The 23,743-nt window shown below is 48.3% G+C and overlaps 7 protein-coding genes across 7 annotated transcripts; 2 read left to right on the top strand and 5 right to left on the bottom strand.

Annotated features, from left to right (window-relative positions):
- Window positions 1–1,627: 1,627 nt before the first annotated feature.
- Window positions 1,628–2,011, bottom strand: EURHEDRAFT_399348 (uncharacterized protein; the record flags this gene model as incomplete). The annotated part of the gene is made up of 1 exon (XM_040779916.1): window positions 1,628–2,011. The coding sequence occupies one exon, from the start codon at window positions 2,009–2,011 to the stop codon at window positions 1,628–1,630; it is 384 nt and encodes a 127-aa protein (XP_040642738.1).
- Window positions 2,012–8,368: 6,357 nt separating this feature from the next.
- Window positions 8,369–11,569, bottom strand: EURHEDRAFT_528057 (uncharacterized protein; the record flags this gene model as incomplete). The annotated part of the gene is made up of 7 exons (XM_040787040.1): window positions 11,176–11,569; window positions 11,111–11,126; window positions 9,301–11,054; window positions 9,246–9,265; window positions 9,069–9,211; window positions 8,719–8,744; window positions 8,369–8,383 (listed from the first exon to the last, which is right to left on the bottom strand). Exons 1-7 carry the CDS (start codon window positions 11,266–11,268, stop codon window positions 8,369–8,371), a joined length of 2,067 nt encoding a protein of 688 aa, XP_040642737.1. The 5' UTR covers window positions 11,269–11,569.
- A 321-nt stretch (window positions 11,570–11,890) lies between these two features.
- Window positions 11,891–13,345, top strand: mdm12 (ERMES complex subunit MDM12; the record flags this gene model as incomplete). The annotated part of the gene is made up of 2 exons (XM_040783606.1): window positions 11,891–12,526; window positions 12,608–13,345. 2 exons carry the CDS (start codon window positions 11,891–11,893, stop codon window positions 13,343–13,345), a joined length of 1,374 nt encoding a protein of 457 aa, XP_040642736.1.
- Window positions 13,346–13,365: 20 nt separating this feature from the next.
- Window positions 13,366–14,865, bottom strand: EURHEDRAFT_408292 (putative BAP31 domain protein). Its single transcript, XM_040780792.1, has 4 exons — window positions 14,595–14,865; window positions 14,305–14,439; window positions 14,145–14,248; window positions 13,366–14,065 (listed from the first exon to the last, which is right to left on the bottom strand). The coding sequence occupies exons 1-4, from the start codon at window positions 14,613–14,615 to the stop codon at window positions 13,690–13,692; spliced, it is 636 nt and encodes a 211-aa protein (XP_040642735.1). The 5' UTR covers window positions 14,616–14,865; the 3' UTR covers window positions 13,366–13,689.
- A 63-nt stretch (window positions 14,866–14,928) lies between these two features.
- Window positions 14,929–17,605, bottom strand: dus3 (tRNA dihydrouridine synthase DUS3). Its single transcript, XM_040785306.1, has 3 exons — window positions 17,211–17,605; window positions 15,223–17,121; window positions 14,929–15,163 (listed from the first exon to the last, which is right to left on the bottom strand). The coding sequence occupies exons 1-3, from the start codon at window positions 17,423–17,425 to the stop codon at window positions 15,082–15,084; spliced, it is 2,196 nt and encodes a 731-aa protein (XP_040642734.1). The 5' UTR covers window positions 17,426–17,605; the 3' UTR covers window positions 14,929–15,081.
- Window positions 17,606–18,592: 987 nt separating this feature from the next.
- Window positions 18,593–18,824, bottom strand: EURHEDRAFT_125112 (uncharacterized protein). Its single transcript, XM_040777724.1, has one exon. The coding sequence runs from the start codon at window positions 18,785–18,787 to the stop codon at window positions 18,629–18,631; it is 159 nt and encodes a 52-aa protein (XP_040642733.1). The 5' UTR covers window positions 18,788–18,824; the 3' UTR covers window positions 18,593–18,628.
- A 2,172-nt stretch (window positions 18,825–20,996) lies between these two features.
- EURHEDRAFT_512336 (zinc-coordinating transcription factor SFP1) lies at window positions 20,997–23,167 on the top strand (the record flags this gene model as incomplete). The annotated part of the gene is made up of 3 exons (XM_040786060.1): window positions 20,997–21,646; window positions 21,735–22,797; window positions 22,853–23,167. 3 exons carry the CDS (start codon window positions 20,997–20,999, stop codon window positions 23,165–23,167), a joined length of 2,028 nt encoding a protein of 675 aa, XP_040642732.1.
- Window positions 23,168–23,743: the final 576 nt, after the last annotated feature.

Genomic DNA, 23,743 nt, shown 5'->3' with positions numbered 1-23,743 from the left:
TGTACGCTGTCTGACCAGACTGGTCGGAATTGGAGGGGGACTATATCTGGCTGTAGATGAGGCCATTTTTGGTGTCGCATTGGTCGTCATTTTGGATAGGAGAGAAGGCTCGCTGAGGTTTGTGTACACAAGGTTGAGCGTGAGCATCACCGCAGGGCGATGATTAAGCAATTATTTGGCGGGTAACTTACAGAATAGTGGTGTGAAACATATGGCGGGATGTTAGAGCAGCGGCTTGCTGCTGGGCATTACAGGTGGAAATGCGGCCGTGAACGGCCTCAGAAGTAGTCATTTTCGGCATCATTCTCACAGGTCCTCACATCCTATGCGTAATTACATTGATATTCGATTTAATTGAGTTTAGAACGGTATTCCTTCCGAGTCAGCAAATAAAAGATAGATATCATGTGACAGCTCCAGCCCGAGGTTCGCGGAATAACACAGGACAGAGAAACTCAAACAGGAAAGTAATGACTTGTCCCTCGTTAAGAGACGAGAAATGTGGGGGACCTTGGGCCCGAGGTACAAGCCAAACACTTGTCTGTAGATCTTGCGTCATGGTACAGAGTACAGGGTATTTGAGTCGGAAATAAACACGGAATGGGTAACAGTACTTGTCAGCATCTAGTTATAGTTACTATCGACTGACTTGTCTTATTTAAGCATAAGCATAACATCCCTACCTAGTTTAACCTAACGTCTTGGCCATCCTTATCTCTCTTGGCTTGAAGTATTCAGACAGGCAACAGGGGCTCAAGTGAAAGAAAAAAAAGAAAAAAGCCAAGACAAGCAGATCCCACAAGCGTTCGTTCAACGTGATCATCGTCTGGTGATGTGATTGGTTGAGGGTGGAGGGTAGGGTACATACGTAGGATGGTGATCTGGCGATACGGATTTCAGGAATACGGACGGAGCGGAGGCTTACCTGTACAGACCGGAACTCTACGCTCTGTGCTCTGTACGGAGACAGACATATGTGGAATTATGTATGTATGTCTGGCCGGGGAATAGGGACTGGTGGTCATTGTTATGTATATGCAATCCTTCTGTAGGTGTGTCTAAGTAAATTGCTTTAATCTTATCAATGGAGAAGGGGGGTAAACAATGCCAGTAATGGGATTATGTAGTTTGTTTTACTCTAAGATACTTAGGAAGGTTGATCCTGGGTGGATTACTTTCCTGAAATCTCACCGATGCGGGGGTATTCACTATTTTAGATTTGTAGTACAGTAATTTTCCGTACAAGTGGCTGACCTGACTACGATGATCATTGCGCAATTCCGCTGATTTGGCCTGCTTGATTTGCTCATTCGGTGCTGTTATGAAGAACCCATGGGCTACGCTATGCTATGTACAAGACAAAAACCAAGATGTTCACTGCCCACTATCACTGTCACTGTCCAACCTGACGATAACTGTACGCATCTGTCCGTGCATCCGCGCATCTGTGCATGCTATGCTGTAAAGAAATCTCCCCGGACGAGCCGTTTTTGTCTAGACTCTGGACTCATCTGGAGATGATGGGTGTCGTGTGGTTCGTGTCGTGGTGTGTTGTGTTGTTGTTGCATCGGATGATGCGATCATACCGGATGGTAGTTGTTGAAGAAAAAAAGGGAAAGCAACAAGTTTATTCACTCGAAGCAGTCTGGACAGGAGCGTCGTAGCCCAAGAAAAGGAAGCCAGCAGGCAGCGGAGAGGGCGAGAGCACGGCCGGAGAGCGGACGCGGTTCTCGGAGCCAGAAGCGTGGTGAGGACCAGCCTGGCCGGGCGAGAGAACAAGGAACCTGGAAGCAGAGGCAGAGCTATCCATGGAGGCAGAGCTGTCCGAGCGGCCACGGTACTCAGCGTCGTGAGGACCTGCTTGGGTGGGAGAGAGAACGAGGAAGTTGGAAGAGGCGCTGTCGGTGGAGGAGCAGCTGTCGGAGCGGGCGCGAGGAGCGGGGGACCCGTGGGAGGCGGTTTGGATGGGAGAGAGGACGAGGAAGTTGGTGCCGGGGGTGTTGGAGTACATTTTGAGGGTTGGGTTTGATAGAGTAAGACCGAGAAGGCTTTGTGTTGGTTTGGACTTGTAGTTCTGAGAGAAGAGAGATGCTTGATGAAGAACAGAACGAGAAAGCTCCTGGGAATGAGACCCTCTTTATATCTTTGCGGTCTGGCCAAGACTGATCACCTCACTGAGCAGAAATCCGTATTAAAAAGCGTGTATGGATGTGAAATGAATACAGACGTGGGGTCCTTTCCCCCCAGAAGAGTTACCGAGCAGTGGACCCCCCGGATGCCCCCTTTCTAGGCAAGTCTTGGCTGGCGATCATCCGCATCATTGCTTGTACAATCACTGCAATCTGTGTATACCCGTGGGGGGCGCGGTAGGCTGTAGGCTGTTTGTCGATGTACGAAGATTTCGAAGTGCTCCATAAAACCCTCCATCTTCGAGTACCGTACTCCGTACTCCGTACTCAAATTCTGGTATTCATGAAGACTGGAATCTGCACCCTGATCAGCCACAGCCAAGAAGTCGTCAGTGCTTTTTAAGATCGATAGCTATGCACAATCGCCTGACGCTATCTGGTCTGGGCCACTTGGCAGCGACTTGGCACATTCTCAGGTTTCAGAGGAAGTCATGTGAGGGAAGCAGGGAGATAAGATGTCTTGGTCGTACTCCGTAGTAGAGAGGACTGCATGACAGGCGCAGCACTGCCAGAGAGGCGGTTCATCGTACTTTGTACCAGCAATAAATCCGAGACAGTCACGTGTTCTGACCTTCCTGCGAGAAAGCGCAACACTAACAGAACGACAGGAACCTCATCTCCTCTTATTACTCCACCTCCAGCTCCATTTCAGCTCTTTTCTGCCTTGTATCTATGCAGACTAGCAGCGGCAAACCCTTCAGCTGCACACTGGCGCAACCAGTCGATTGTCGCTGACTTGGCGCCTACGCCCGATTTACAGCCCTCCGCGCCAATCCCGTCGCACTCGATTCAAAGTGCCAGCGCGAAGTGATGTGCCAATTCTCAGACGCCAGAATAGGCTTCCTCCTTGCACTCTGATTGGCACAGTTGCCGCAAAAAGTGTGCCTGGCAGTCTGCCTTTTCAGCTGCAGCTGGTTTGGTCGCTGTCGCTGCAGACAGTTCATAGGTGGAGGGTGCTTTGTTTTGCGGCGCTGGAGGTGGTCACTGCCTTAGTTCATTCCTGCTGTGGATTTGGCGTTCATGTGTCCTGTCAAGTGTGAATGAACGCTGTGAATTTTAGTGCGAGTTACCTACACAAGTCATTCTGCGCCCACAAGTTTGTCGTCTCTGCAGTTCATTCAATTTGCAGATATCAAACCGCGCCATGAGTCAGGCTCATTCCTGACAATTTGCAAAGGGCGAGAACAGAGCAAGAGAGTTTACTCAGGCGTAAACATGCGCAATGGATTGATCTTCCCGTCCCGAATCCTCCCGTCTCCCGTATCTTGCTGACCACCAAGAGTCCGCTGAGGATGTTGATGTGGGACAAATACCAACAGAAGGATGGAAAAGGCGCAGTGTATGCAACCTTTCATCACAGCAGATGATGGCTCATCCGTCACATACTACACGGCTTTCTCCGGTCGTTGCTATATCGAGGAACGAGATTGGCACGTTCTTGCGGCGTTGATATAACAAAACGCTATCGGATTGATGGCTAGATGCCGTCAAGGCAACATGGCACACATCATAGGGGCTAGGACGCTGGACAGGGTCTAATCTCTACTGCCACTGGTCACTTCCTACTGTTGCATGACGCATTCGGAGAGTGCGGTTCTCGACTGCGGAATCACCCGCAGAGAAGGATGGACAATGTTGGTTTGCGGCAATCACTGATTTGATAAATGCGGCTGTTGGTTTCCCTTACTGGCCCAGTGTGACTACACTTGCATGCACATAGATGGGCCGTGGATGTCACCAACATGATGTCAAAGTTCCCCTCTCCCCCTTACTTACCAAGGTTGTTAATGCCTTGCCATAACTGCCACTGTTGCCTGCCTTATATCAACGGTTTAGATAAAACATACGCCCTTATTGGCCTGACTCGGGGGTCCCTTAACATCCCTGGCCGCATGCTTTTCCATTGTGATCCGCAAAACCTGCTCGGTGTTGGAAAGATCAGGTGCAGTAAATTTTTTTTTTATCCCTCGGAAAAAGTAAGCCTTTGTTGGTAGTTCCCCCATTATGTTGGGGACACGGCGAGGCGAGATGTAGAACCAAACAGGCACCAACTACTACGCCGCCCCTTCGGAGAGAAGCGAACGAAAAAGAAAGAAAGAAAGAAAGAATAAAGGAGGGAAATTGGGAGGGGTGGGAGATGCATCATCATGGAGTGTGATTGATGTTGTTGCCCAGTATAGCGGCGCCGTTGCGGCACAGTTCTTTGACCGCAGTCAGTTAACCACAGAGGCAAAAGTTATATAAACGTTCCAGATCCCTCTTGCACTCATCCTCTCTCCATCATCATCAATTCTTCTCTCTGGTCTCTACCTCTTCTTTCATCCAAAGAAAAGCGCTCGAGTCCGTTGCTTCACCCTTTCTGGCATCCTTGACTAAATCCTTTGTTCGCGAGGATCGCCGTCTCGACCAATCCATTTCAAAAACTCTCAAAAAAAATTTTTTTTTTCTTAAAATAAAACGAACCTTCCTCTCCGATCCTTCTTCGAAAATATCCAAAATGTGTTCGGTCTACGTTATCAAATACGACTGTGGTTGTGCCATTCAGGAAGTCGGCGTGGTCCACTGCGCACACCGGGGCACATCAACATGCCCCGGCATTCGGCAACAACCCCGCCGCCGGGAGGGCTACAACTGCCCTAAGCACGGGGGCTAAACATTTCCAGTACAATGAGTGTACAGGGTGGGTTATAGCATATCTCCGGGGTGGTAAAGCCGAGTACTAACGGATATATAGATTCTAGGAGAATTGGCGGGCGATCCAGTGTACAAGGTTAAACTACTATGGATATCGTGTCGATCACGACGTGCGAGCCTGCGAAGATCCTACACGAAATGACTTCTCGATTCTCACATCTGGTTTTGCGGCTTGAACTGCGATATTGATATCATGGGATTTGATTGTTGAGGATGCATCTATATGGTGTCTAAGGAAGCTTACATTGCCATTATTTCCATTGTTTCTCAAGCGTCATTTCAACACTATATGCGCTTTTTTGTTATGTTATGTCATTGTTGCATGCTTTTATTGTGCCCTAGTTTGTGCCTTTGTGTTACATTACCAATGAAATTACTGTGCTTTTTATTTCTTTCCATACCATGATTTAGAGGAAGTTATGTAGAATCGTGTTTATGTGTACTTAGCATTATTACGAAATTTGATATCGCGACATATACCCCATCTCCAACATTTCCATAGCCATATTTCTCAAACACGAACACGAACAATAGTCGAAGACCAAACGCCACACTGGCCCAGTTCTGGAAGCTTGCGTACTAACTAGCCACATTCTAGAACAAAAGGATTGACAGAATCCAACGAAACGTTTCAGCTCCAGGGAACGAATATGTCAGCCCAATTTCTTATCAGCTAAACACCACCCAATGTTCTCAAAACATCAAGCGTTTACTACTACACAGTCTACGCTTCCATCACAACGTGTTTCTTTGTTTACCCACGGCATGCCACGACGCTAACTAATGCAACCCCTGCAGCTCAGCTGCAAGCTCCCCAATAAATGCCTCAATTAACGTTTCCGCGGGTTGGAATATAGAAACGGAGGATGCTCAAAAAAGAAAAAAGAGAAAAAAAAGAGAAAAAAAAGAGAAAAAAAAAAAAAACCCCGCGTGCCCGAAAACAAAGAAAACCTATTATGTATAGTTCTCGTGGTGGCCATCGCCGGCCTCGTGGTTTCAGAGCATGCTGCTACCGCCTCATGGTCATTTCTCTGTCTTTGACCCTGCTATACTAATCCTTAAATTTTGACTTCGCGTGGTTTGATTATTCTGAAACGAATTCTTCATTCCTTTTTTTTATTGTTCTTTCTTTCTTCTGCATTAGCTAACGGTCTTGTTGGGATATGTTGATCAGGGTTAGCGAGCCAGTAGCGACATCATACTGCGTGTTGTTCAATGCCCATTCCACAACTGTGTAGTTGCCACAAAGATTTTAGGTTGATTGTGACGGCCTCGAACAATATGGGTCTATTAATAGATTATCTAGCGGAATACTATCATGGAGAAGGAAAAGAAAAAGCTGGGTCTGCTAGCGCTGCGCTATCTAGTGTGTGCGAAGGAGGTTCCTGCCCTATATTCAAGCAGGCCAAAGTAGTCAAAACATCTCACGCCGCTGGTGAGCTCTCGCGCTCCGTGACACTCACGGCAACTCTGCCTTTTGTACTAGGAACCCAATCACCGGGAATTCCAGGTACACTCTCAGCACGCAGTCAAGCATCGCATACTTCTGGAGATTGGTGTCAAAGTAGACTAGTAGCTGCAGGAGGTCTTCCTCAGAGCGAACTGAGGTGGGTTAACCTTGATTCCGAGAAACACTGGGAGAATCTTCAAATGCACGTCAACGGTCAGATTAAGGGGACTTTGGACAGCAGATCCAGAGTGGAGGCGCTCGTGGCGCATAGGGGTCTTGCTCAGTGGCTGATTATAATGGCACAAGAAGTACAGTAACGGACCTTTTTGTCTCTTAGTTTTGTGGGGATGTTGGACAAGCGGGTCTGCTTCTAGATGGCAGGAATTGGCTTATATTCTTCGCCAAAATCCCGTCGGCTATGTTAGTGATCGATGCAGCTACGAAAGAACGTCGGGTAAACGACGCACGAATGTGATGGTTAAACAAAAGTACAATTGTGTAATCCTGGAAAAAGAGGAGGTGAATATAGGGCTTCCACTATTATGTGACATGATGAGCAGGGTTTACACGTATACGTGTTGGTGTATAATTGTAGGATGTCTTCATAAACCATGAAGTATAATAGTGAGGGTACTGTCGAGCTTTGATAACCTTATTCATTATCGTGACACTAGCCCTGATGATCGTCATTGCCAAGTAAGGTCAGAATACGTGTCACCGTGATGATGGAAATCCATGATAAGCAGCGATTGAAGGTTGTGGCGAGCAAATCGACATCGCATGGCTACAGCTTCCCATGCTGCACTTACTCGCTAGAGAAACTCTGTGACTTTGGCCACTTTGCTCGGAAAGCTCTGTACAGACTTTTCCTCTTGGGTAATAAATTGGAAGGCTAGATTTCTGGTGGGTTATAACCACATAGTATGGTTGAGCCTTGATCAGTGTTTCTCAACAGAACTCACAGAGTGTATGTTACCGGGCGTTATTGCTTTCTGGACCATCAATTACCACCATGGATGTCCAGGAATCAGAACTGGCAATCGAGGCGTTGCCTGGGTATTCCAACACACCTTATTCTAGCAGCCTGCTTGGATTGTACTTTAGCACAATGAAGATGCTGCTGGAATGGGGTATTCAGGTATTCCTGGATTATGCATCGATGCCTAGCCCTAGACTCTGGGACTCCATAACAGTGATCGACGGCCTGAGAGGTTACAAAGTCCGGTGCGTTGCGAGTATGCAACTTGTGCGATTTGGTAGCTGCTGTCCCTATTTATCAGATACCGCGACTATAAGTTTCGACCCTCAATAGTCCTAACATTACCGAGCTGAAGATCCTGCCCTCCGAAGGGAAAAAAGCCTTTACAGAACCTTACCATAACGTCGATCATATCCTATATTCCCTATGTGGTAAAAGAATAGCGAGAGCAATTGTCGACACGCGACGCCAATTCGGTTGGCCCAAACCTGTACATTTCTGCGACCTGCCTCTACATCGATGCTGACAATTTACCAACATTGGATCATCATCCACGATCAGGCTACACCAGTCGTAATCACAAGGGCCAGATTGAAGCATACGATTACCAATGTGACCAGAGCCACTGAGCTCATTATATAGGGACTTGATGTTGTTGAGAGCAGTAAGCGGAAAGCCTGGCTGGAGATGAACAAAAACCCTCGTACGGTCCAGGAGCGAGGATTATTTTCCCACGGGCAATCGATCTCTCTGATGAATGATGGACCCAAGGGATCAATTGCTATTTTCCTCGCAACGTCAGATAATGAAAATGAACTGTATGCCTTGATGACATACCATGAGTTGCCGTATAAGGACAGGAACGAGTCACAAGTGATTACACCAAGTAGTCTTGATTCTCTGACCTGGGTGCTCGCAGCTATTATTTCAAAGCCCTTGAAAATGGAGCCTCTGATGGTTCACCAGCCAAGAGGGAGGATCCATTTGGGGTGATTGAACATGGCCACATCGGTTCAAACAGAAATCGATAGCAAAGCGACTTCACTCTAATTCACCTCAATGATGACTGAACTGCTTAAAATGGAGACTGGATTAACTTTGAATCTCTGGCAGTGTTCGCTACTATAGCAGAAAGTCTGTCCCAGGACTTCACTGGAACATAAGGGATTGTGGGCTGCTGCGACTCACAAGGTGGCCAGATTTGCTACAAGAATGGAGCAACGACGGGCTGCACGGTGGGAATCTCACTCGCACGACTCCTTGAAATTCCGAAAAAGAACTGCTGAGCCGACTTCTGGGGAAGACGATAAAGCTGATATTGTGGTGTCCAAGATTCTTTTGGCCCAGCCTGCTGAAGGGAAGAATTTTCTGTGAAAGAGATTTGGGTGTTTTTGTGTTTGACTTACAGGCTGATGGTTGAGAGTGGTCTGGGCTCTTGGTGTCCATGCTCAAAATTCGAGATCAATTGTTCAGCGTCAGGTCCCACAAAGTCAGGTTTTCCAGTAGTTGGAGGGAAATGCTGGCATGAATTGGGATCTGACTGCGCAGAATGATCGAGACAAGGGACTTTGCATTTCTCGAATGGGAAAATATGCTGTGGATAATGGCTATAAAATTATTATTTAATTCTAAATGTACATATATGCAAATTCCCAAAATAATACTCTTCGTATCAAATAACTCACCCTTTTCTCCCTCGAAAGCAAGAGACAAAAGCATGACCGAGATCAACGCTCATGTAAAACAACAGCAAGACATTGAATAACCTCCCTCATTTGCTTCGACACACCCCACGGAGAGACAATAGTTTCCAAGCCCGTATGAAGGAAGTTGATCTCATTGAGTACCCGAAGTGTCGAAACCTTTCCATTTCCCTTTCCATGCAGGTACTGCAAAGTGCTTTGGAAGTCCATTTTCAAGCCGGGATATTGACTCTGGTATTGCATGTCCCCACTACCAGAACCAGCAGCCAGAATATCGGCCCAGACATCCCGCCACTGAAAGCTCTCGGGAAGATGGATGATTTCACCGTGCACAAGATACACGCTTCCGAGAACCATTGTAGATGCAAATATAGCAGCGGGGATATGAATTGCATGGGATCGTGAGAAAGGGATGTCGTTTAAGAGGCGTATAATAGCTGTTGCGTGCAAGACGGCGCGGAGCGCATCTGCGCTCATTGCCCAATGAGTCAAATCAAAATTACGATGGTTGGCTGGTCTGTTGGTACTAGTGCGCTCACCGAATACGCGAGGAAGTTTGTAGGTTTCGCACAGTTGATGGTAGAGGGTGGTAGATGAGACTGCAAGTTCGAGACAGACTGTGTGCCAGCGAATCGAGAGCTGTAGGTGGTCGTCGTTATAATTTTGTATTAGAAGCTTCGTGGGGTTGCTTTCATAGAGGCTGAGAAGGGCATGGATGATCTGCGTGGCAGGTATAGTCCCGAATGTAGGACCTGTGATTTCGTAAAGATCAGAGACGAGAGATTGTAGGCCCTCTATGACGACGATTGTTGAGAATTTTGACAGACATATGGGCTTGGAAGGGTAGTCATTTGAAAATACAGAAGCAAAGACTGATGAAAATGGTATCTGAACGGCGGTTGAGTGTGCCATCTCCAGAATCCATTCGTCAGCTGTTCTGGCAGCAAATGCGGTGTCAGAAAACGTCGTGTCAAGGGGGTTGATCAAATGGCGCGCACTAGCGGGTGATGCAGATGCCTGGGATATCAGCCCATCCAGAATGTAATGGCCGAGTAGGGCTCGCCGTTGGACCTCTGCAGCTACCCACATCTTCCACGCAGATTCTTTTTCCGACTGGGGTGCATTCAGTCCGGGGACATCGTCCACTTGAGTATCTTTTACTACATACATACCACAGGTCCTCGCCCAGTAGAAGCCAAGGCCGTGGACAACTAGGGCGGTAGTACGTATATTTGGATTCCCGGACAAAAGTGCGTAACTCTGACCAAGAAGAGCTGTGAGGACGACTTGGATCCCATCACAACTGTCACGAGGCCCTCTTAGGCCGAGCAGGGTATTCCAAGATGTCGCAACTGCAGTGTGACCCAATCTCCAAAGAATCTCTCCCTTTTCAACGGAGCCCGGTAGACAGACAAACAGAGATCCAAGTGCAGCCATGGTCAGCAGTAAGGGAGGTATAATCTCGCGAGGGTTGAAAGTGGGCTCATGAATGACTGGAAAAGACGGCAAAGTTCGACTAAGGAACTCCTGTAAGCAAGTATCAAGAAAGGCAGATGTGAAACCAGCGTTTTGCAGATCAGAATTCAGTCTTTTAGACAGGTCATCGATCAATGTATAAATCTGGTGTACAGCCATCTTTCCCGGTGTGCGTTGTGCTTGCTTGGTGGCGTCAGTCTCATCAGACAGATCGGACGTCTGTGCAAACGGTTGATAAGTATGATCCTCCATGAATGGCAGCGGAAGAGCTGACGATGAGCCGAAATCAGGCATAAGCCATTCAAGAAGGTCATCGGGTGAGTCTAGGAGTGCATTCATATTTTCTACTTCTGGCTGATCAAACAACTCAGCACTGGCTATCGACTGATTCAATGGCGTAGGTAGCCGAGTTTTGTCTATCGAGGACCGTGTAATATCCGCCATAGATGACTCTGTCCGAGAAGGAACAGCAGCCGTATGCAGTCTCGTATGCCTTCCCAGGACATCTTGACGGCCAAAGCATTTACCGCACACTTTGCATTGAAAAGGTTTGAAATTGGCGTCTACCACTCTTAGTATTTGTAGATACCGATTCCTGGTATATGAGCAGAATACTCACGGGTTCTCTCGTGTCTCTATGTTGAATTAGTGACAAGGCCTCGTTAAATCAAAGAGGGGGCTCACGGCAAGATGTTCCAGCGTGGTGTAGAATTTGCTACACAGTGGGCATTGAAAACGCTTGCTAGATCTAGACCTTTGACGACTTGAGGAGCTCATGTTGATGAGTAGTCATTTCAGGGGCATTGATTTGAACTTTGATATACAAGAGGAAGGAGCGAAGAGAAACGCAGTCGAGCTGAGCGGCGGGTTCGTAGCAGGTAAACGGTCTGCATCATTCGATAACGATCTCCAATATCAGTGTAAATGCCCCGGACCTGATAGATTTCCGTACTGATGAAAGTCGAGGTGGATTAATAGTTGGTCCGATTACCGAGGCCGACAGATCTCTCATATACGGACGTACACACTCGTTTAGGTAGCCAAGCACTCATTCTACCATCTATGGTGTCTATGGATATCAATGTCACCCTCCGTGTAATCTAAATTTCCTCTTCATATATAGCCTCGTGCAGTCCGGATAATCGACTCCCCGACTTCCCCGACTCGGAGTTAACCGCCTTATTCGTTTATCCGTTTCAGGAACGTGCTCAAAGGGTCATGTGACATAACCGCATCTTATCTCCATTTATCTCCAGGAAGTGACGTCGAACAATGGCTCTCATACACGTGATCAAGTCATGTGATAGGCCTTTGATTTGTCGGTAGATCACCAACCCTCACCGATCGTCATCCATTACAGTCAACTTCTTCACAATCGACGAATTCTGCGGCACATGTAATGTCCATCGACGTCAACTGGGAGACAGCCACCTCTGGACCGGACGGGGAGGCTCTGGCCGAGCGCATCCGCTCCTTTATCCACGACAAATTCCAGCAGGTGGCCCTCCCACGCTTCATCCGTTCGGTACACGTCCATTCCTTCGATTTCGGGACAATCCCTCCAGACCTCGAGATAAAAGATTTCTGTGAACCGTTTACGGACTTCTACGAAGAGGACGATGATGATGAGATATCAGAGGTGTCAGAGGAATTAGTGTCGGAGCATGGCAGCAACACCACTCACGATGACGAGAGTCAATGGCCCGGGACGGGGCCTCCTTCGTTCCATGACGGGATGGCGATGAATAACCAGCAATTGCGGGATCCCTTCGATGAACCTGGGCATCATTATGATTATCCGTCGGCTTTGCGGTCGCCTATTGAGCACCTCAATTCGCATTTCCTGCCTCGCGCCGCGGGCACACCGGGCTTACCTGTTGGGACGTCGACACTGGGTTATCATCTCATGTCACTAGGTGCGTTGTCTGGGACACAAACTCCTCTAGCTGCGGTGGCAGGCGGTTCGCCATTTGCCAATGGCTGGTCAGACTCTGGTATCGGGCCGGCGAGCAGAATGCGACTGGAGAAACCGTCTGTACTGGCATACCCTCACGCAGCAATGCAGCAACATCAGCTCCTCCAGCAGCAGCAGCAGCGTCAACAGCAGCAGCAACAGCAGCAACAACAGCTAGAAGCCGATCTTGACTCCGCTTCCCGACTATCAACAGCCTCTCATCCTACCGCCGCGAACAAGGATAACCCCAACAACGGACCAGACGACCCCATCATCCCCAGCCCCGGTACAAGCCCTCACCTAGGCGACCCCCCTTCTGCAACCCACCAACAAAACCACCAACAACCACCACCTCAAATCCCCCTCCGTCCACCCCCGCGTATGCGCGAGCGGAAACCCGAAGACTTCCAAGTCCTCTGCCACGCCAAATACGCAGGTGACGTTCGTCTATCCCTAACCGCTGAGATCCTCCTCGACTACCCCATGCCCAGCTTCGTAGGGCTCCCGCTAAAACTTAACGTTACGGGCATAACGTTCGATGGCGTTGCGGTGATCGCGTATATTCGCAAACGCGTGCATTTCTGTTTCTTGTCTGCTGAGGATGCGGATGCGTTACTTGGGTCTGAAGAACAGCAGAAACAAGGGGACAGCAGTAACTCTGCTGCCAGCAATACCAGTGCCGGCCTAGGCCTGGATACCCATAACACTACATCCTCCGCGCAGAAACGGCAGGGTGGTTTGCTTCAGGAGATTCGGGTTGAGAGTGAAATCGGCCGCAAAGAAGATGGGAAACAGGTTCTGAAAAATGTTGGCAAGGTTGAGCGGTTTGTTCTTGCTCAGGTGCGCCGGATTTTTGAGGAGGAACTTGTGTTTCCTAGTTTCTGGACGTTTCTTGTTTGATTATGTTTACGAATGATGAATTGCTTTGCATATTTGGCGTAGTAAAATTTGAGTGAAATAAAACAGGATAAATACATTTTTTCATACCGAAATAAAGGCTCACAGTGATACCATATGCCAAGTGAAGTATTTGTGTTCGTATACCCTGGCAAATATAATCCCTTAAAACACCCATCCGTCAACCCGCAGCCCGAAAAGCCGAAGATCCGTTGTACAAATGTTCACCATAGTGCTAAATGCAAACACATCCACACATTCTTCGAAGCATTTGAAATACCAACCGTCACGTCGTAAATTTCATAGCACAACCTATGACCAAGTTTTCAACAGTGACTCGCTGAAATTTACAGATCCTTCTTAGGTCCCTCAGGCTTGTCGGAGACTTTGTCGCCCAGGTTGTGGTACTCACGAGCCAATCCATCAGCCTGCTTCTTGAGGGTCTCAATGTCACGGTCCTTGGTAGCGAGCTCCTCCTTAAGACGGCCAATCTCGCCAAGGTCACCGGCACTAGCAAGACGAGCGGAGTCCTTGCCGCCAGTCTGCTTGTCGCCCTGGAGGTGCTTGACCCTGTCCTCGAGACGGAGGAGTTCGAGAATCATGGTGTAGGTGCGGTTGAGGATCAGGGAGAGGAAAAGCGTGAAGCCACAGAGGTACATGTTACGCTGGGAGTAGAACTTGCGAGCCTGGACTTCCATGCGGTCCGTTCCGAGAGCGGCGGCTCTATTACGAAAGTGAATTGTCAGTAAATAGACTTATTGAGGAAAAGTGTCGCATCTGAAGAAGGGGGAAAGGAACTAACCCCATAGCACCACCCTCTTTGCTGAAAGACGACAATTCGAGCTGCACGCGGTACACACGATTGACGCTGTCAATGAAGAGGATTAGGATGAAAATGAACGTTATCTAACACAATTTATTAGACTCCAGTAAATACCAGTCCGATGTCGAAGCCCGCTCACCTTTAATCCATATTGTAATTTCGCTACCACCGGGCTTTCCGAGATGAAGGTAAACAACTTCCGCTTGATGGTGAAGGGAAGAGGGACGATCAAGCCCATGAAGACGGCCATCTCAAATACCAGGAGGCAGAAGACCTATGTTATTCAAATAGCCATGGTTAGTATACAGATATTGAGAACAGAAGAGAGCCATAGATCTGCCCGCTACAAAGAACCTCGTGGAGGCTGCAGTAATCTCGACCAGCGACATAACAACCATCATGCCGTAAGCTTATCATAGAGATACTCACGAGACTGTAGTAGAGAGTCATTGTGCTCAGCAGCGAAATCCCGGAAATCTTGAAGAATTGGTTCGATTAACTGAGCTTGAAATGAACGTTGGAGCCTGAACTCGGTTGCGGGGAGATTTCAATGAACGTGACTGAGACGACAGAGAAACACTGGAAGAGATACAAAAAGAAGTTCGAGAGTAATAAGCCTGCAATTAAAGCAAGAATTCCTTGGAATAAATCAAGGAAAAACACACGCGGGGAGCTGAGAAGGAGACGTTGTGCGTTGACGGGGCTGAGTTGGTCTCTGCTACGCGGAAGACGTCATTAAGCTTACCAAGCCACGTGACATAACAGCGGCTAAAAAGTATGTATTCGCGTGATACCGAGTCCGAGAAACTACTGGAATTTACAGTGCAGGGCTGTGCTTGATCTTCATGCTATCTATGGTATATGTGCATTCATGGTATATGTGCATTCATTCGTGTGGCATTTAGTTGCTAGCACTTTAACCCTCCACCTCATAGGCATTGGACTTGTGCTTGGGCTCGAACTTGAAGTCCTTGTGAGCTGGGCCGAGGAACATTTCCCTATTGTCTTCGTTAGAATATTGTTCAATTAGACATTCGAAAAAAAAAAAAAAACATACGTGATCTTGATCCAGTCCATGTAATGGTCACTGCCCATAAGTGTTTCCAGGTCATTTCTACCTCTCCAGACCGGAGGTCTGTCCTGGATATTCGGAGGGAGATACTCAAGCAACCCGATAGGAACGTAACGATAAGTGAAGCTAAGCCACTCAAGCAGAAAACGGCGAGTGATGCCAATGCCATACTCATCCGATCCCCAAGCCTCGAGACCGTATTTCGCAAACTTCTCCACATACGATAAACGTTCAGATGCGGACTTGTCGAGATACTGGCCGGATTGAATTTCTTCAAAGAGCCAAGGCTTAATGAGAGCTCCGCGGCCAACCATGACCGAGTCAACTCCGGCATTGTTGATGTGGTCGTCATAGTCGAAGTGGGAGTAGCAATCGCCGTTTCCGAGGAAATATACTTTGCCACCGTTGGCTTGCGTCCGCGCATCTGGCTCGCGGATGGTGTCGGTTACTTCGTCTGTCCTTTCGTTCAATCGCTTGATGAGAGCAGAGCACTCAGCAATGTAGCTCCAGTCAGCTAGTCTGGTGTACCGCTGCTGTCTGCTTCGTCCGTGAAGAGTCACGGCTGCGATACCAGGAGGTCCAACATCGAGCAAGCTGGATTCGTAACCTCCCAGAACGAGACGCTCGACGAGCTTCTGTGCATTAGGGGCGTTGTCTCGGGTTCCAGTGCGGATCTTGACAGTAATAGGAATCTGTTCAGAAACTGCGTTCATACCTCGCAGGATCTTCTCCAGCTTTGAAGGGTGGTCAAGCAAGGCAGAGCCAGCGCCTTCGCGGTATACCAGATCTATGGGACAACCGCAGTTCAAATCAATGACACGCAAGTTGGGTGTGTATTTGGCCAGGACCTCGGTAGCCTTCAGTGCCTGCCAGGGCTTGTTGGCTGCGATTTGGGCACCGAGCTTGACGTCCTTGGAGTGTTCATAGCCCTGCACAACACTTTGCGAGGGAGAAATGGTTGGTGGGAGCATTTCGGACTCATGGGCCCTCATTAAAGCCCACTCCGACTTCGACCCTTGAATTAAGGGCATGCTCATGGCCATCTCTGAGTAGGTAAACTGCGCGCCAAGCTCCGAACAAAGTCTCCGGAAGGGAAGGTTGCCCTGTGTCGTCAGGGGAGCCAGAGCTGGAGTCTCTGGCCCGAAATAAAGACGTCTCTTTTCCGACGGTAAGAAAGGCTGCTCGGCGTACTGTGCCCGATTCTCTTCCTTTGCTTCCTTAGCCTGTTCATCCGCTCCTTGTTCTCCATCCTCCTGATGACGCTTATGAAGCTGCTTCTCCAAATCCCGACCAGTCTTGTCGAGCCATTTCGAGTACGCATCAGCGCGAGGTGTCTTGACCCTCTTTCTCGCCAGCGCAACCTTATCCTCACTCGAGATAACATTGACGAAGCCATCTTCTGTCGCATGCGGGACAATCGGCCTCGCCTTTTGCTTGCGCTCTTCATCCTCGACCAGAACCAGTTCTTTCCGTCCATCAGCGGTTTCCCGCTCAGTCATATGCGAACCAACGAAGCGACATTTCCACCCAGCCTGACATTTGCCTCTCGCATCCCAGACCGGACATACGCCGTTGAAAGTCGCAAGATCCTCCCGCTTGTGTTCTTTCAGGTATGTCCGCAGGTTATGCTCGAATCTGCACTTGTCGGCGAACTTGCATTCTTGCGGCGCAAATTCGGGGTTGAAGATACGGGTTGGGCAGAGACCCTTTGCATCCGTCGATCTCCCAAAGCTGCGATGAGTGTTCTGACCGGTAGCCTTCTTTTTTTTATCTTTCTTGTCATTGTCGCGATCATCGTGATGCACGGCTTCGGCGTTGTCGTCAGGGCTCGGTGAGGCGACTTGGGCGGCATGGGTACCTCTTCCGATTGTTTGGACGACGAACCTGGCGTAAAATCACAAATTAATCTCTCATGCTGAATAACGAGTGGCTAATTGACAGCAATTCACAAAAGCGACGGGCGCAAAGCATACTCAGGCTTCACAGGAGCAATGCCTCTTCTCCGACCGAGCTCGCGCTCGTCGGGCTGTGCCGAATCATCTTCCAACCTCGCTTTTTTCGAAGGCGGTCCCTCAGCAGCATCAGAAGCAACTGCGTCATCCGATGGGCCGTGTTTGGCGGTGGCCTCTAGATTGGAAACATCGTTATTTACTTCCGGCTGTGTCGGCGCAGGTGCGGAGTCCGCCATGACGCTGGATGGTTATCCCCGGTAACGAATTTGATTTTAACAGCAGGGCGTTGATTGTCTGGGGAAATGCAAACGAGTGCCTTCAGCTGAGAAACTAATTTCAAGTTTTGTTTCTTAGTGCTTCAACCGCAATGGCTCATCAAATACCGATTTTGCGTGAAAACCGAGATGGCGGGAAAAAAAATCCCACTGCAGCTGATTAGATTGCGTTTGCAGCGTTTGCAGCATGGAGAAAGAGCTAATTGTGGCGCAAGGCGGGATGAACTTGTGGCGGTGGAAAACGAGGTCATGGTTACTTCAGCCGGACCGTTAGTGGCACGTAGCGGCATACGCGGTAATCAGTATGAGCTGTACAAGCGGCGCAACTAATTGTAACGTAAGAATTTGGCAGGTATCATTGGCTGGATATCCCAGGCGAACGAGTCGAGGAGGGGTAATAGTGGAGCGGTGAATCCACCGAAAATGAACCTTTTTCACTTTTCTAGAAGCCACCGGTACGGTACGAAGTATTGTCAGTAAGTACTGGTACTTACAGTATCCATCTGTGTATAGTTACTCAGAGTCCATACGGCGTACGCGATAAATGTAGTGGAGGAAGCATGGAGCATTGATATGGTATACAGAGCACATGCAGAGTAAGCCTAGAGTATCCCGTGTCTGCATCCTACATCTGAGAGATTGGTAAATGAGATCCCATGGCTGCCCAGAACTACTGTAAGCATCACGTAGAAGGTTTAAATTCCGGAATCTCGGGCGACATGATTGGACATGTACCCCATACATAGCATATGCAAGTACCTTGAAATGGGCGGCAGGCAGTGGCCTGTAGATTGCAGTATACAAAGTACGTTACTTCGGGATCCATGCATAGTAAGCCGCTGCATGAGGCTGCATACTCTGGGAGTCGACATCCTCGTATACCAGCGGATGATGCCACGGTCGAGAGCTGCCGATTTCTAAGACATACAGAACGTTCAGTACAGGCTTGTCTCGCCTCGCATGCTCACAAGCAGTGCCTCGCGTACTCTACTACATGTGGCATGTTAAGAGTGGAGAGTACGTTAACTGTATGTGTATGTAGCAATACTAGGAATATCATCTAAACGTATGAGCTAAATTAAGAGCATGACCCGCATTGCTTGTCATAAGTCAATCATTTAGATGGAACAGAATATAGAGTAATTCGGGGTGACGCCGGGAAGGTCACAAAACATCGTGTTCTTTGGGTCTAAACTTGTGGCAATTCCACGGCGCTTCTCCGGAGTAAAGTTGTCTTGGATGCCCCGATTGGAATAGAATGCTGAGAATTCTCTGACGTTCACCATGGCACCATATGCAGCAATATGCAAGTGCAAGTGCCATATCTGAATGTGAGAAGGATAATCTCACAATTCCCGCGCTAGCGATATGAACTACTTCAGTTAAAAATGTTCCAAGTCTGGCACGGAGTATTGGACCATTATTCCTAGCAATTGCTGTACATTGTAAGATATTCAACACTACCAGGTGATCTGAAACTCTCAGTAGCTACTAACCCCTGGGAGCAGTATTATTCAGGATAGTCCTACAACCAGCACATTTCTGTCGCTTTTATAGTTGGGGTAATGTGCCAAGAGACCAATGTAACAATTTACCAATGCTATGCCGTTTCCAGTAATCCAGCATTTCCCAAGAATGCGTTTTAAACTGTACGAAATAACAGAATCATGGCGGTGAAAGAATTCCCTTGGCAATTATCAATACTATTCAACAATATTCTTTGTCTTCTGCTGTCCATTGGGTACCATTGTTGAAACCCGTTGTATTCTGAGAAAGTCTGCCGAGCCACGTTCGGCGGTGAACTTCTGCGGAAAAAAGCGATGCTTCTGCCGTGTTTCTAGCGCCCGCGCTAAAATCGCTACACTCGCTTGCAGGTGAGGCTAACATACTTTATTTTTCCCCAAGACAAGAATATCGGTGATCCCAAAACCAGGCGCTTGGTTTCGGCGAATCTCGTGTGAGTGAACACGTAAAAAAGGTAAAAAAGGGGATACTAGAAGATGGGGCAGGATGAGAAGGAGGGGGGATTGTCGTTGGAGTCGCATCATGACGAATTAGGCAATATGGGGTCAGTATCTAGTAGTAGCGGTGGACGGTTGTTTGTACACGGAATGTTTAGACCGCTCAGATGTTTCTGTATACTCTGCGCTGAGGGGACAGACTTTTTGTCTATACAGCGTAGTTGATATTAATTGAATTTGAAAAAGATTAAACCACGTGTTAAGGCCTGACCACCTGATGTCATTGCTATGGAAGTAAATATGGTTAGTGCTGGACACAGTTTGTATATACAGTGATAAGTGCTTATCAATGGATGTGTACTCAGTATACAGAGTACCTATAAACACCGTAGCATCGTTATGTGAATCCGGAGTCCCTGAAGATCAAGAAACCGTCAACGATGCAGAGTACGTACTCGCGGTGCGCATCGTTGGGGGATTGAAAGTGCAAGGCTGCCCTGTGGGGTAAACCCGGCTCTATATTTAAGATGAATCCATAGAACAACCATGGTTGTGCTCCGTAGAGCGACAGTCTTTCCCTAGCCCAACAGACTCGAGACGGATTCGGCGACCATATGGAGACTAGTGCATGGTGAACCATGGATACGACTGACTCGAAAGCAGTGCGCCAGCAGTTATGTGTCAGCCCCTCTTGCGGGATGCCCGGCATTGATGCCTTCCCGAGTGGCCATTGCCATTCCCTTCTATTGTACTCTTCACGAAGTGAGTACTTTCACTATCAGGAGGAATATCGGGAAAAATGAATAGAAACAAGTTTAGTTAGGATTCACTATGGAAGGTAGTCAGGAAGATCCTTTGATATTCACTGCGTTGTCAGTGACTTGTCTGCAGGTCATTACGGTTTTACAGACTAGCTGTAATGTAATGGTACATGGAAATACAAGACCGCTAGTACGATACGGTTTACATGTTGGAACTGCATCATTGACTGCTACTACCTTTACCTTGCCATCGACATTAGACCTCATGTGTATACAAGGGTACTCTCTTGTAGAGTAATGGGCTCACAATAACAGATTATATGGTGTGCAAAGTAGTAGCAGTTCGCCATAATAATGGGCCTAGGATGCATTCAGGTTCAATATGAATCAATGATAACGTAAAGTACGGAACCGGCTCTGTTGCCTCCATCGGCAGTACGGTAATAATACGGGTAATATTCTGGGATCGCGACGCCTTTCCCAATCGAAACCAATCCTGGTCACTTCTTGGTATATTATTTTACTTCTATCGATCTCCAGGAGAGCTTCTTCGATCATCTCTATCGCATCTCTCCCTCTCACCACTTATCTTTCTATATCTCCCTCTCTCTTTCTTCATTTTGTTTCTATACATTCTTCATTCACATACCACTATCGGGTTCGTGTGTTCCGCCACTTTTCCCGAATCCGTCACGCTTTCCGCAGCCCAAGCGGGACTACATCCGAAGGTGGACTCCCTTTAAACCACCGTCGAGGGAAATTCGACACACTACTTTTTGACTTGATTTCTACCTCTTTTTTATTATTCTGATGCTCGGGTCCTCAGGATCGCAAAGCCCTCCTCCCCTTCATCACTCTCCATCCGTCGGTGACCAAGATCGTGCTTCGACTAGAGACTCGACTCCCGTCACCACTCCCCTCGGCTTTGGAGTTCCATCTTCCCACAGACCTGATAGGGAAAAGGACTACTTAGATCCCTTTTGGTCTCGAAAACCCGTTGATACCGCAAATCATCGATCATACTTCGACTCTCAGACTCACTCGTCCTCGTCGCAGTTTGACGCAGACCAAGATTTTCCCTTGTTTCTTTCGCCTCCTACGTCGAACAACAACACCATGTCCGGACCGGCCGCGCCTATTGACATTGCCACCCGTCAGACCTCCGTCTCCCCGCCCGGGCAGCAGGCGTCGAACTTGACTTCCGCTCTGCAGAAAGCGAATAACGGTGAACGCACGGGCAGCATATCGCATTCCAGCGGTGTTGGTCTCAGCGTCTTCAAAGCCCCGCAACCTCGCAAAGATTCTTTTAACACCGCAGCGGCTCAATGGGGAAATGGAACCAAGCCAATCTCTGTTACCGGGTCTAACCGCGACAAGCAACGTCGGGAGTCGCTGGCTGGAAGCTTAGTAGGTGGTATGAGTTGGGGTGGAGTGTCTGTTGGCAGCTGGATCCGTGATGAGTGAGTACCTCTGGCTTTGTATTTCTGGCGGGGTTGCGGGCCGCATCCAGGAGCTCCAGAAGAGAAATGTCGCTAACGAGCTCTACAGTATCCTTATGACCGGCACTTCTCCCTTTACGGGTTTCCAGTCGCCTTCTTTTCACTCTTCTTCTTACCTGCCGAAATTGGAGGCTAATTTCATGCGTGATTTCGCATGCTGTGGCGTGACTCTTCCCACACTCCATGATTTATTGCAACATTACGAAGAAGCCCATGCCACGAAATCGCCACACCAGGGTCACCGTCCTAGTCAAGGTGAAAGCCGGGCTGCATTGGCGGCCGCTGCACTTGCTCATCAGCAAAACCAGCAGAACAATGGCCAGAGTCGTGGTCTGCAGCCTGACAAGATTATGGATATGCAGCGCAAGTTGAGCCATACTCAACCATCCCACCACCACCCCGACCTGGACACCATTGATGACATGGAACTGGATGAACCTATGGGTGATAGCGATTCGCCGTCGAATCTATTTTCGCCTCCACCACAGAGTGGTAACCAGAGTGGATTTGGGGATTCAAACAGACCGCAGCTCAACCTGTCCATGCTTCCAGGCAACCAAGGTTTCAAGGGCTCCCAACCGGGTACCCCGGTTTCTTCTGCGCGTCCTCTTTCGCTGCAAAATAACCCCACAGTATCTTCCGTCAACACGCCAACTCTGATGGCGAATCCTCTGCAGAATGCACAATTTCGAAGCACTCCCGACTCATCAGCCCCGGGCACACCGGCCGAAATCGATGAGAGTGTAGTTGGTGGATTTGGCGATTTGACTATGCATGGTGGCGGTACCAATAGCCAGGGCCAGGGTCAGTCACAATTCTCGCGATTTGGAAGCAGCAATGACATGGTCGACCTCTGTATCGATGAACCAGCGAAGCGGTTGTTCAGCCCCAGTGGTGGTTTCAACTCTCCTAACGCGCACTTCAAACTCAGCGGAGCACAGTACGGTCCTAACAGTGACATTGCACGCCGAATCCGGGAGCAACAGTTGCTAGCCGGGGTGCCGGACACCACCGCTCTTCTTCCGAATGAGGAGCCGAAGCCATTCCGATGCCCCGTCATTGGCTGCGAAAAGGCTTATAAGAACCAGAACGGCCTTAAATACCACAAAGCTGTAAGTATACCTAATGCCATAAGAGCTATATATCCCCGATACTAACTTATCCTAGCATGGTCACAACAACCAACAGTTACATGACAATGCGGACGGTACATTCTCGATTGTTAACCCTGAAACATCGGCGCCTTACCCCGGATCGCTTGGCATGGAGAAAGAGAAGCCCTACCGGTGTGAAGTGTGTGGCAAGCGGTATAAGAACTTGAACGGCCTCAAATATCACAAGTCGCATTCACCACCGTGCAACCCCGAGTTTCAGCTCATGGCCTGTCGCAGTCTCAACTTTGGCGGAGGCGTCATGCAGGGACAGAATATCAATGTTGCCGGGGCTGGCCTCCCTGGCATTGGCGAGGAAGGTCTTCTATAAATTGCCTTCTTTGACAGCTTTGTCCTTTATCTTTGTTTCTTTCTGTTTTCGTGATTCCCCCTAACGCTTATCGACTCGACGGATTTTTTTATGGCCTTTGTCGCTTTTACATACGATCTAATGAACGGTTCGGAGACTTGGAGTTCAATGTGGTGTTCGCTTCATATTTCACTGGATGTCGAGCGCTATTGAATGGACAAAAGGTCCTTATGCTCTAACTTCAGTCGAGGAGACCGCATATGATTACTCCTTTTTCAAATTTCCGCTGTTCTTATCAGTTTCAGAAAGAGAACGGAGATATTTCTTTTTTTTTTTCACTTGGAATTCGTTTGGGAGCACAAAAAAATTGGGTCCGAAAATTTTCTTTTTATTGTTAAAGGGTGGTTTTGTCGTCTTGCTCCAACGCATATCTCATTTGGTTATGGCTTTTTGTTGGAGGAAAAGTTGCTTTCTAGACGAGTTAGCGTCTTGCTTGGAACGTTTTGAACAGTGCCTGGTTTGCAACTGGAGATATTTCAGACCTGATCCCAGTGCCTTTCTGGCTATGTATGGTTCATGATTCCATTTCTTTAGTTT

This window comes from Aspergillus ruber (genome assembly GCF_000600275.1).
Source record: "Aspergillus ruber CBS 135680 unplaced genomic scaffold scaffold00002, whole genome shotgun sequence".
NCBI lineage: Eukaryota > Fungi > Ascomycota > Eurotiomycetes > Eurotiales > Aspergillaceae > Aspergillus > Aspergillus ruber.
Note: the sequence above shows the minus strand (reverse complement) of the source record. Positions and strands in the feature narration are given on the sequence as shown.